Source organism: Lepisosteus platostomus, chromosome 3 (assembly GCF_059453375.1).
Source record: "Lepisosteus platostomus isolate fLepPlt1 chromosome 3, fLepPlt1.hap1, whole genome shotgun sequence".
NCBI lineage: Eukaryota > Metazoa > Chordata > Actinopteri > Semionotiformes > Lepisosteidae > Lepisosteus > Lepisosteus platostomus.
In genome coordinates this window covers 11,791,814-11,805,926 of record NC_142613.1, presented here as the reverse complement: position 1 = coordinate 11,805,926, position 14,113 = coordinate 11,791,814, and the positions used below count along the sequence as shown (strand labels likewise).

General features: G+C 37.0%; 1 protein-coding gene across 1 annotated transcript; it reads right to left on the bottom strand.

Moving 5' to 3' along the window:
• Positions 1–1,066: 1,066 nt before the first annotated feature.
• Positions 1,067–13,209, bottom strand: atp6ap1a (ATPase H+ transporting accessory protein 1a). Its single transcript, XM_088627091.1, has 10 exons — positions 13,052–13,209; positions 12,381–12,507; positions 10,654–10,728; positions 10,004–10,197; positions 9,643–9,683; positions 8,087–8,172; positions 7,216–7,475; positions 6,735–6,785; positions 5,785–6,016; positions 1,067–4,676 (listed from the first exon to the last, which is right to left on the bottom strand). Exons 1-10 carry the CDS (start codon positions 13,168–13,170, stop codon positions 4,467–4,469), a joined length of 1,395 nt encoding a protein of 464 aa, XP_088483217.1. The 5' UTR covers positions 13,171–13,209; the 3' UTR covers positions 1,067–4,466.
• Between the last annotated feature and the right edge of the window lie 904 nt (positions 13,210–14,113).

Genomic DNA, 14,113 nt, shown 5'->3' with positions numbered 1-14,113 from the left:
TCTGCCAAGCGTAAAACTAAAATTAAAAAAGCATAAGCTATAAAAACAGGAAATGGTAAAGAATAATTCAATATCTTTTACAGACACCTTAAATGCAATTTATGTAGTGGGCTACCTAAAATATTTTAGAAGAATCAGTCAAAGTCTTGTAAGTCTAAGAGTCTTAAACGCTTATAAGATGGCCTTTTGAAAACATTCTTCTACCTTCTGTATAAGATGGGCTCAACAATTCAAAATACCCATGTATATTGGTGTCCGCCATTTTAAGCATTAACACCTAGAGCACCTTCAGCACCGACCCCCTAACAAAGTCACAGTATAACATTACAGTTTACCGTTTATACAGTTCATACTTAGCACAAGGCATATGCTTATGAGAAACACAATACAGGGTAGATACTGTAATACACATTATTGTATTGAAAGTGACTATCACAGGAAGTGAATGAAATATATTTCAGGTAATTCAGTTATATCAGACTTTATACTGGATCACCATTACTACAAATGTGTGCTTTAAAGATCTTCTAAAATTTGGATTTTTGTAGTTTCACCCAGAACCCTATTCTGATGTTGTCTATTTTTACACACTGTATACTTTCCTCAATGTAAAAATCATTTCATAAAAGGGACATTATGTTGTTTTAAAGCTTACAGTCATGACACTTTTAAGCTGTAATACTTATTACACAACATGCTCCACATGTTCAAAGGAAAAAAAACAAAAAATGACATGAAAGAAAATAGAAAAGTAATTTTTGCTTTAGTGTTCAAACCATTTGCTGTTGGAAACCTAAATCTAGGCGCACAAAAATGACCTCCATAATTGAACAGCCAATTCCTATTGAGAATTTGTGGAAAGACTTGAAAACTGCTGTCCATTTCAGTTTTTTTTGTCTGACATTTACAGCAACTTATCTTACACTTTGAAATGTTCACTTTGTGCATTTATGTTCCAAATAAAATACTTTGTAATTTCTTACCAAAGTGACACCATTGAATGCGTCATAAGTATGTTACGGCTGCACTGGCAAAATCTATGACAGAATACAAATAATATAAAACATTTTCAGACTTCACACATTTTATTTACGTTTTCCTCACAACGTTCACAACAGATTTAGCGCATTTACAAAGGCAGGAAACCCCACTCAACATTAAGTCTTTCCAGCCTTTATACTACAAGTACTGTATATAACATTTATATACTGTACAGTATATGCAGTTAAATTGTTCTTCCTTCACATTTAAGTAATTTGTGGTTAATGCACAAAAGGCACAATGTAAATTAAACACTTTCTTGATTTGATCAGGGTCTGTTACACAATATTTTTTTCTGCAGATTGTTATACATACCGCTAGAGGTAATTACATTATCCTTTTATAATCTGCAAACAGAAGAACACAGTCTTGTTTTATAATAATGTTTTGAATTAAGTTATAATGGTAAGTTGGAAATATCTTTAATATCTGCAAAATCAAGAGCAATTAAATTCATTAAATTTTTTTCATTATCAATATTAATATATTATTCCTTGTTTTCTCTTAAAGCAATTCAGAACATAGATTACTTCAGGCTGTTAGTCAATTTAAAGAGTGATATTTAACATACTGTATTACAATGCAAATCCTAAGCTTGGCAGTCAGCACAAAAACTACCTCTAGTCTGCATATACTTTATTGGGTCAGTGTGTTTTTAATTGTTCCAGGTGGCTGGCTCCAAATCACTGACGTTCTGCTATATATATGGAAAATCTCAGATGTGAAGGAATAAGCAATTTGGTACATACTTTTTAGACTGCATAAGATTCTGCAATATTCAGATCTGGAAAGGCTTTTTGGAAATAAAAAAAAATCACAGGAAAATTCACCCAAAACAAAAAAAAACCTGTAAAGATAAAGGAACTTCACAAATAAATATAAACCATGTAACGCACACTTGTACGCATTTTGCATTTCTTCATATATACAAATATTTCTCAAATCTGCCTACAATATATAATTTATAGCACAGGCTCTCTTGACTAAACATCTACACAAAAGAGTATGGACATCTTCATTTGTTTTTAAACGAGATGAAACACAATGAGGGAATAACTATCTTAGAAATAAGGTGATTCAAGGAAGGATACCACATAATATTGCCTCAGTTTTTATCTGGACTATGCATTTACTGAAGTTCTTTCTAACAGCTTTATCCAATATAGAGTGTCAGCAAGCTTTTAGCCAGACATACCAGTTAAAGTCAACGTCAGCTATAAGATACCACCTAAGTCTTTAGTGTATTGTGGATTATTTAAGAACATTTTTAACTAGACACAAAGATTTATATTAACCTTGAAATAAGTTAATACATTTTCAACTTTCCCACTGGATTTATTTCTCCATTTCCCCAACAAAAACATGTTCGTCTTCACTTCAAATAGAATAGTCTGACTTCAACACAAGCACAAGCCCCTTGTTAATTTTTAATTAGGAGAATAAATAGCCCAGCACAAACATTATGTCATTTACAATGACATGTCATGTTTATATTCTTTCACCTATGACTGACAAGCAAAATATACATATACTAAGAGGCATTAAGAATGCAACACATTTTCAGTTCTAAGTACAGTATATAGATTTTGAAAAATACTGAACTCCCTTACGTTGTTTCAGTCTATGCAGTGAATGTCAGGAATGCCCCAGTTTTCTGAATCTTTTGTGATATGCAGTCTCTAATTCTGATCTAGGAAAATATCATCAATCAACTGCAAAAATGTTACTTTTGCCACATTTTTCCCCAACACCAGCATCACCAGGGTAACTGAAATCTAAACTGGATAAAACTTGGAAAGCCTTGCAATTCTACCAGATAAGGGTTTGGAAACACCTGCATTATACCACCTATTTTTCTCTTTCGACAATACCTTTGTTTCAGGATCAATTCCATTACTCTGCTGAGCTCTGCTGCAAGCAAACTGAAATTGAGCTGAAACATCAAAATGAACACACGTTTACTATCACAGGTGTTCTCGGCTTCATATGCGAAAAACAAAGTCAACTCCAGAATACAGCAGAATTACAATCACAAAAGCTAAAGGTAGCTGACTGGAAAGATTTTTTTTTTAAATTATGGAAGGTATACTCTCTCTGATCTTTCAAATTAATTATAACAGAATTGACTTAACAATATTCAATCCAGGACAAACCTTTTATAAAGAAAGACATCCTAATAAGCTTACACAGTGCAATATGTTCATTGGGATACAAAATGTTAACCTTCAGTGAAAGACAACAAATAATAGATGCAATTCTAAAATTCTATAAACACATTGGTCCTTAAGAGTGATGAACTAAAAGTAAATCATTATGACAGCAAACATTCAGAGCTTTTGTGAACTTTTCTGTACATTTTAGTACAGTAGGTAAACAATGTATATTTCTGAATGTGAAAAATCATATGGGGTAAGATTAAAAAAAGTGAAGCCAGGAACATTTCTTTTTAATTTCTTTAAAAAACACAATGTGATGATATATGCAATCAACACTTGTACTGATTTGGACTCCCGTCACTGATGGACAAACTGGAAAGTACTGAGGTTTGCCCTCCCTTGGTGTTTACACCTTCTCTTTAGTTATAAAAGGTATTTTACTAAAACTCCAGGTTTGATTATAGACATCTTCATGCTATGACTATCCCGTTGTAAGGCCCTGACAAACAAGTCAACATTTGGTCTGCAGTTTAACCTGTGAGTAACATCTCCAAATCTTCCTTTCTTAATTTATTCTTAATTAATAAAAAGTATATAACACATCCTCTGTTCTTCCTATGAGCCAGAATTTATTAAAAACTCCTCAAAATAGTTTTTTGCAGGTTGACAGTGCAATGCAAGACTAACAATGGACTGTGGTAAAGAATTGTCCTCAATGATACTTAGAAGAATTAGGGCACATAAAATCTACATATTAGAAGACACTATAAATAAAACAAAATATTGCTTTTGGACCAAATAAAATATTTTGTCAAAGAAACCAATCATTAACAAACAACTATATGAATTACAAACACTTAAAGACAATTTAACAAGTGTGAAACATAAATCCATGTATCTTTAGAGGAAATCTTTCCATACACGTCCTGTGCCATGGATGGAATTTGATCTTGTAATCTTATGAGAAAATCAGTCTCCATGGCCATCTGCCCCTGCTGTCAAATTTTGAGACGACACACTAAGAATGTCATGGTGTTTGCACAGCTACTCTGTTGGGGCTTTGTGAAGAACATAGTGGTACAGTGGGGGTGAAATGTCTCTAATAAGGGACCTAGAAATTCCTTATGGAAAATAAAGATTAAAAATGGCGGAGAACTGAATTGATTTTATACTTTATCCTTTTGCAACCGAAGGCAGGGAAAGGAGCTAGGAGATGTCATAGACAGGGCAGCCAGTTGTTGCGTAGCCAACACCTATATCAAAGGGGTGTTACTCATTTTGGGGTACAGAGATGGAGGGGCCCTTGGGGTCATCAAAGCGGTCCATTGTCTTGAGCTGCATGATCATGTGAAGCCCGTAGGTGAGTATCAGCACCAACAGTAAGCTGGTGAGAAGACCCATCCAGATGCCTGGGGTGAAGAAGCTGGCACAATCACTGGCGTAGGAGAAGTTAGGTCCCACCACATTAAAGCCTTGGATCTGCAACCATGTACAGAAGGTAAGAAAAATCAAACACTTTAACAATGAAGGGTCACAGTAATACTATAACAAACAGAATGGAATAATGTAAGATGGTGCAATTTTGGAACAAAAGCTCTCAATAGATCAGGCTTCACATTGAACAAATTCCAGGCTCTCACACAAGCTAGCACCACCTGTTGAATATTTCAGACTTGGTAACTTGTTTTAAGCAGCTCTCAGAGAACTACTTGGATACTTAAATAAGCTTTACACACCTTTTTCTTTACAACAAAAAGAGTGTTTCCACAACAAAGATTTTCAAATACTCATGTTTTGCTATAAACCTTTTAAGATTTTATTATAAGCAACCCAGCTCTTCAGCACCATTTGGAATCTTTATCAAACTGTATTAAGAAATAACATTCGTTTATTTGATCATCTGAAACTGATAAAAAGTAAATTAAAAAAAGGGGAGTTCTTTAAAAGTAAAAAAATAAGATCAAGTGGGAGGAGCTAATCAGTATATTGAAAAGGTTTTTATGACCTTACTATGTTAGCACAGCTCAGGTTCTCTAGTTATCACTTCTCTAGTTATCACTTCAGTTGTCCTTCTGACAGGACCAACCCCAGTCTTAGTCATACCTGCACTAAAACCTGTATATTTACCCAGTTTTTGTTATATACTCCCCTGATTTGGTAGAATGTGGGCCTTACTTCTTCACACAGATCGAGTTCTTAAAAACAATCCTCGATTATTTGCTGGTTTCCAGCTGAGGCCTTTATCTAATGAGGCACTCAAGAGCCTCGATTTTCTGTCATGCAAGATACTTTCCTGCATTGACCTAGAAGGCCTAATTGAAATGGTGCTTTACTATCACAAACTGTTATCTTTACTAGAACATTTAGGTTATCTAAATTGCTTTACTGTACATCAAGGTTGCTCTCCCTTCAAAGAGATGTTCAGTCTTTGTCAAAAGTTGAACGTAGCTATGGAATTTGTAATCACATTATAAGGGGCACACTGACCCAGTAAGATCTCAAGTCAATATTTTGTATTCAGAGTAAGTACCCAGATTCTGCATGTCTGATGATTTCCTTCTGATCTAGTACATGAGACCGGAAGTACCTGGAAATCCGAGAAGGAGACTCTCCACTTGGAAGCACTGTCACTGCTGGGGAAAAGCAGTGGGTCACGGAAGCTAGTGACGGTTGCACAATGGAAGGAGTAGTTTCTTGGAGCATAGATGTTCCTGCTGGCGTTGAAGGTTGCCTTCTGCCCACTGGACTCAATTTCAAGGCGATCCAGAGTGAACCACTCACGTGCAGAAACTCGATATTTCTTGCTGCTCATCACAAACCTGAAGCACAGACATATAACCACATTTACACTGTCCACTTCTGGTCCTACATAGACTTCCTTGTATCTTCCAGTTTCGTTTTTGTGCTCTTGTTTTGCAATTTATTAAGCATAAACTAATCTGTTTGGGTGAATTTTTTGTGAATACTTTTGGGGATTTTGATCCCTTATACCCTCCCATGTTTTATTCTGAAGAGATTCGGGGTGTTTAGGTTAAAGGGGATATCACACAGAGACAGGCCTGAAATTATTCTAGTTGTTCTTCCATTAACTCCACAATGTTCTTTTTAAAGTGCAATGACCAACTGACACATAACTCAATCAGTCACTAGCACAACTGTACAGCTTAATCCCCTGCAATATAGAAATAGTTTACCGCATAAATTTGCACACGTTTATTACTTTTGAATCCTTTTAGAAGCTGAATTAAACCAAGTATTGTCCTAATTTTGGCATTATTTAAATGAACAATGACATTTTAATATCATAATCATGTACTGTTTTAATCATGTCATAAATGAAACAAAAAATTGACATGAATAATTTTATTGGTCATTTTAACTGGTGTGGTACTTAAAATAACACATTCCTCGGGAGCTGGCTTTAAATTACACTTCTGTAAGGCAGACTGATCCTGATCCTACACGTTTTAAAAAAACGAATATGTACTGTATGCCAAAAAAGTCAGTAAACCATAATTACATGATATAAGCACTTACACTACTCTGAAGTTCTGCAGATCCTGAATATTTCCATAATGGAGAACAAGTCTGTGAAACATAAAAAATGACAGATTAGAGCTACAGCTCTCTGTGCCTTGAAATTTGATGCATACATGCTTCCAAATACATATCTTTAATAGTTGCATTGCACATTAGTGCTAGTAGCATATTTATACCACTAAATGACACTGGTTGAACACATTAAAAAGAGAACGAATACAATAAATATTGTATATTTAGAAAGGATTGTAAATAATCAGAACACTAGACATACAGGACCAGACAAGCGAAAACAGTCAAGAATATAAGCATGAGAGCGTTTCAAATTTAACAGGTTCTAAGCTCTTCTACAAACCAGCACAAGTTCAGCTGTGCAGGATGTCTAGTATTAACAGAGCGGAGACAGAGGCTCACAAAAATGTGAAGACTAGCCAGCAAAAGGGACGAAATCTGGACTTTCCCTCATAGCACAACTGACCTAGAATTTGTCTGGTTACAAGAGGAGTCACTCAAAGAGACATTTGCAGAGGCGCCAAAGGTCATAGGGCCTAGGTCCAAACGGACCCACTGGTCCCGGGACCTCTCCCAGCTCAAGGTGATATTCTTTGCCCAGAGAAGAATGCAAGGCCCTGAACTCCCATTGAACATCACAGGAGGATAGGGAGTCTCGGCCTTGGCACGGGCCTGCAGCAGGGAGCGGCCCAGAGACTCCACAGCCAGGGACACCTCACGGATCACCTGGAAGACACAGGTACAGGAACCACCCCTTCAAAACCAACACCACCAAATTATTCATTTCTTATGAGAAAAAGCAAAAGCTTTTGAAAAGAGAAAGACGTGATGGGCTACACTTCCCAAACAATTAACGAAATATTGGTTTCACCCTTCTGTGGGCTGCAAATAATATGAAAACATCAAAGCTTCACACAAAGAAAATGATGATAATAATAATTCCCCACAAGCAGTTCTTTACAACACAGAAATACATTTTAGTGCTCAAAGAACAACTCCTCCTAACACCTCCCTCCCTAACTACTACTTATGTTAAAACAAATTTAAAACAGCACTGTGGAAAACCAACCAAACTACATGACTTCACAAAAAATATATATATTTCTTGGTACTTTTCTCTTCTGGCTTCAGTCCTTCACCACCACAGTAAAAACCATTTAACTTGAAGGTACAGTACAAACATACATGAAACACATACTGTAAATGCACACTTATAAACAAGATAACTAACTTGGCCACATTCAATGAGGATACAGTAGGCACTGTTGAGGTATACTTTTTCAGTTCCTTTGATCATTATATTAGAAGTGTTATATGTCTCTGCAGTTTTGTCTTACCCTTGAAGGTCTGAGTGCGGTGTAGACTGCAGTGTAGGGAACTGCCTGTGTCTTCATGACATTCAGCACCTGGCCAATCACTTCATCTATGAAGCACAGAAAAGGCCTTTTAGCTGACCAACAATCCATTCATTGGCAACACTGCCACGCCAGAGGATTAAAAATGCTTACTTAATCATTACCAGAATGAAACTATTTACTATAACAAGCAAATACCATTTGAAACCCAAGTTACCTGTATCATATTTAAACAAGAAAACACCACTTGTTTCTTCCACAATAAATTTTATTTTTTAAATAAAATTGGATTGATTTGATTATAATATTATTTCCATCTTAAAACATAAATGTTTCCAGAGGTGCTGTTGGTCAGTACAGAAATTAGAAAAATGCAGACCATTTCATCCCTATTATGATCTTCAGGTGGTACAGCCCCAATATGGTAGTGAACAATTTCACAAACAAGGAAACCTCAAGTGTCTGGAACAGTGTTGGTCAACACCAGTTCTCTTATGTTTTTCCTTCCACGAGAAGCTATTACAAACTGTTTCCACATGCCTGCTTTGAGGTGCCTCTCAGCTGGACTGTGTCTGGATAAGAGGCACTTCCATTAAAAGTACATTAATTGATTCATTCATATTTTGTCCAAAAAGATTTATTTCAAAGTCATTGATTACCTTTTAATATATGAAAAATGTTACATTAAAATTAGACGCCAATCCGTAAGGGAAATGCTGAAAATATATAGACCAAAAATAAAGCCTTGCCTGAATTTAAGGCAAATATTTTTAAAACCTATGACACTCTCAAAAGGACAGTCATTGTCAGCCTATCTGTTAGTGAGTCAGAAATCCAGTCATCTTATTCCAGTTATTCACAGCTAAAGTTAAAAATGATTTTCCAATCAAATAAATAAACAGGCATATGCATTTTCATACTAAAAATTAAAGCTCTGGTATTCACAATTATTTTTTGATCATCCTAACAAAATCAATTATTGATTCTGGTTAAACTGGCAATTAATTCTCAATTGTTAAGATAAAGAAAGTGATCAAATAGTATTTTCATGTTTTTCATTTACAAACAGAAGACTGTAAAATGTGTGAAAAATTAATGTAACTGGATGCCCAAAGACAAAGCTACACACATTTATAATTGCGATTTGTGAAGAAATTGAAGCTTTTTGTGAATATCAAGACATTTTGTTTCTCCTGTATAAGCTTTTAGCAGTGTTTGCATTCCATTTTAATTAAGCATCATTAAGAGTCAGTTTGTCCTTTTTTATACCAATTCACTCAAATTCACTTATCTTTTAATGAATGGTAATTGAAGGGAATTGGTTTCCTTTTCTTCTTTATAGAAAATTGAATTACTGCTCTCTGTTCAGACACTTTCTATTTACAATAAAAACTGCACTTATTGTTCCCCTATACAAGCCAGTCTTCCGAGTATTACTGAACACAAACCAGCCATATGTGTTTAAATAGCACAAGGAAAGATAGTTTCCAAACAGCTCCAATGCATTGATATCTTTGTAATAAATAGTTTTCACTCACCATTGCCACTCAGAACCTCCTTTGGAGACATCAAATCAGTCCTAAGGGAGAGAAATGAGTAACTTCATCTGATATCACACAAGGACTGTATAATGTGGTGAAAGGGTAGAATTATTTGGCTGATGCTTGTATCCAAACTAACACACATTTGTACCCATTTACACAACTGGGCATTTTAGTGATGCAGGCCGAGTCCAGAGAAGTATCTACCACACCGAAGAACATGATTCAAACTGGAAAAAACTTGTATAAACAAAAAAAATGCTGTATACAATTGTATACAATTTCACAATCAGCTTGCATTTTTTATGCATCTGTTTAGCAAAGATGTGATTCACTGATGAAAGAGAAGGGGTTTTACCCAGTGCTGTAGGGCAGACGAATGACCAGCAGAGAGGAAATGGAGTCATTGAGTCGAAGCTGGCTCAGTGTGTTAGGGTCCAGGTACAGAGGGCTGATGCCCAGTTTCTCCTGCAGCAAAGCGGGCACTGCACTTGAAGCATGCCAGTCCACTGCTGGCAGCACTAAGGAGGAAGGGGCAGACTCCAAGGCAGACTGGGCAAAAAGCAAACAGAGAAGGAGGATAATCTTAACCAGATAACCACACACAAACACAACTTATTTTATTTCTTATGGCTTCCCCCCCCCCCCCCAACAGAGATTAATTGTATATACTTCATTAATTTTAAAAGCACCATGCAGACATTATAATTCCCCTTTATTTTCCGTGGCAGAAAAAAAGTTGAATTCGGCTAAGATTACTAATTTGCTTGACAACATAGGAAAGGTTGATGACAGAGAAAGAGAATTTCATTTTTGAAACCTATAATCCATAGATCACTGGTTCAAATCTATGTTGTGTCATTAGTTAGGCCTCTGTGAACGTGCAGTTTTACCAGTGAATCATTTTGCTGCATATCTCTGCTATTTCCACCTTGGATTCACCGCGTGATAAAGAAGAATATGAGCATGTAAGCACGTACTCCCAGAAGTAAGCACCCAAACACTTACTTCCAGATTGGGAAAGGCATTGTCTTGCTTATTTCCAAAAACACCTCCATGCATGGTGAAGTCATCTACACTGAGCTGAAAAGCAAAAATTAAAGTTATTTCCAATGAGCCTGTATAGTGCTGAAAGAACCCCTTGGAAAACTCCAGTTTCATCCCCACTGATGGATATTTTCATCTCCAGGGCAATTTCAGCTCCACCTCCAAAATTGGATCACCTTTGCTAAACTAGGATGTACAATAACGTAATTGCAGATACAATTCCTGGGACCTTACTTCTGACAAGTGAATATTTAGCCATTTATGCATTGTATCATACACAGTTTGATAAACTGTAGTTGTTTAATGATACTTTTAAGTGTAAGCAAACACTCATTCATCCTACAAAGTGCTATTTATAATACTTTGTTTAATTAATAGATACTCAGTGCAAACATATACATGTACATAATAATAATTCTTTACACTATTATAGCACTTTTCCGGACATTCCACATAAAGAGCTTTACAGACAATCGTGACTCCCCTCCACCACCACCGAAGTGTAGAACTCATGTGGATGATACAATGGCAGCTAAAGTGCGCCAATACAGCCAGCACACATCAACTATCAGTGGGGAGGAGAACAGAGTAATAAAGTCAATTGATAAACTGGGATTATTAAGAGACCATGATTGGTAAAGGGCAGGTAAGTAATATGCCCAGTACACCTCTTTTCACTCTTTTCAGGATATGCGTTAGGATTTTCTTAATGACCAAAGAGAGTCAGGACCTCGGTTTTATGTCTCATCAAAAAGACAATGCCGTTTTTAACAGCACTGTGTCCCCACCACTATGCTGGGGCATTGGGACCTACACAGACCACAGGGTGAGCACTCCCTCCTGACCCATTATTTCCACTCTATCCCTTTAAGAAACTGGAACAGTTACTTAGCAAGGCAAGCCAGATAAATGCAACTGACACAGGGGGCTATTGACCCAGGACAAGACAAAAGCAAGGTGTTGCAATTTTTTACTTTGTAATGTTTTTTACTCAGTATAATCAACACTAACGTAAACATGAACAAGCAAGAGTAATATGTTATGATTAGCAACAGAAAGAAACAGAGTTTTGGTAATAGACACTGATCTTTTTTTTACAGAGGTTTTACCCAGCTATAATTTGTTTGATCTGGTAGAAACTGGTTAGTACTACTAGCAAAGATTGCAGAGAGCTGTAACTATACCTTTAAAAACTAAAGAGAGAGGAAATGAAAGAGTGGCTATGAGATGTGTGTGGAGTGAGCCAGTTCCTCCTGGATGATCAGTCACACCATGGTGAAGAAATCAGCAAGGTCATGTGGACCATAGTCAAATTCCTGTTTTCAAAGTCTTTCAAAGCTCAGAAGACCTAGCTAAAGAACACTTCATTTTTTTCATGAAAACCATGCTATGGAGTCTAGTAGCAATGTACCACAAATTTAAAGATGGAAGCACATACATATGTCTGAATGTGGTTCTACGGCTGTTCAATTGATGCTGCTTTTAGTTCAGCAGGTAACATCTTCTTCCAGAACAAACTTGACTACAAACCTGAACAGAACTACAAATGTTCTTTGGCTGATTCTTACTGCCAGATTGAAGGAAAGGGCACTTCTGTGGCATACATACATGTAACTGTTTCACTACTTCTACAGACTTTTACTTAACTGAGTGCTAATGCTATCACCACACTGATTCCTTTACCTCACCTTGTCTTGCAGAAACAGCAGCACATTATGGGGGCTACTGCTGAGAGCAGAGCTCAAGTAGGAGACAAGCTGAGAGCTGGACACAATGTGACCAGCTACTGGAGCAGTCTGGGACTGCAGCACCGACCTGCAAGCAAAGATCGGCATCATTTTCAAAATCTCCAGTCAACAGCAATAAAGACAGCACAGAACAACCCAGTAAGGCTTACATTAGCCAGCTAAAAAATGCTGTAAAACCCATAAAAAATATCATGTTAACCATGCATTGTGGGATGTCTCATATCAGACCAAATGCAAACTTTGTATACATTAGTGCTTGAAAAGTCATTTAACTGGAATTCACTCCTCTATTAGTTAAACTGCAAAGACATAAAAAGAGACAAATGTCACCTTATGTTAAAAGATTCTATATCTTTGCCTTGGTTGCATCACACAACTTTGTATGATAGATTTTCAAACATAACCTTAAATAACGTGGACCTATTTCTACCTTCAAATATCTTAAAAGTGGAATAAAGGAATGACTGTCTAATTAAGACAGACAGTTTGAGTGATATTGCGTACAAACTACTGTCAAATTTCACTGCATTTCACGATACACAAATGGACAGCTGGTTACCGTCTGCGCTTCTGAAAATACACTTTCGCCAAATAATAAAATGAGTCCTTACCCTTGACTGGACCATATTACTACAGGAACCTGGTCGCTACAACTGCCCAAGCAGAAAACAGCGAATAAACCAAAAAATAACACCACCCCAGATCGCCTCTGCATCCTCATGTCGGCCATCTTGTGTTTTCGCAGCGGAGGCAATGACGTCTTCCTCACCGGCTGACAGTCATGTGAGACACACGACCCGTGAGACCGCCCCCGAGTCCTGTCATTGGTGGAAAAGCCTCTCGCACAAAAACACGGTTGGTGAGACTTAATGTCAGCGGCACAACGCTGCAGGTTGTGCTCTTCGGATGAGTGGAAGCACTGCGTTACGTGTATGCCAAACATGACTGTGTTTTTAAATGAAACAAGATTCATCTCCTCGTGTGTAGCTCTTTAGAATTATTTTTTAAGTCAAAAGACTTAACAGCTCGCTGTGCACTTGTATTCAGACCTTAACTATTTTTTTAAATACTGTTAATTTCAGCTTACTGTGAAATATAGTCCTAAAATAAAAAAATAACAGTACATTAAAGAAGAATTAAGCTTAGTATTTATGAGAAATAAAACACAGAGAGGGGTGGAAAGCAGTGTGAGTTGGCGATTAGGTAGGAGGCACTGGAGAAAAGGCCTAGTGTGGGGTTTGAAAGAGAAGTCTGAAAGAGAGGTGTTGTGGGTTAGTAGTAGAACAGGAGAAATTTAAAGAGAAGCAGGAAGTTTGGGCTTCCAGCAGAGAAATCGATCAGAGATTCCTTCCGGATTTGGCCTGCATTTACAATGAAAAGGACCAGGAGGCAGGCAGGCAGGCAGTGTGGACTAGTTTGGGAATAGTGGGAGAAAGGGAGGGAGGCAGGGGAGGCTAGTGGTTAGAGCTGAGGAACTGAGAAAGGGACCGTCAGTTTGAGCCACCGTTTAGAGCCGAGAGCCAGGAAGAGAGCTGGCCAGTGTATGCAGCTCAGGAACATGGAGAAAGGAAGAAAGTGTGGGCTATTGGTTAGCGAGTTGAGGCTTGAAATATAAGAACTCGAATGTTCTATTACTGTGAGATTTTAATGTTCCACACCTACTGAGATAGGGA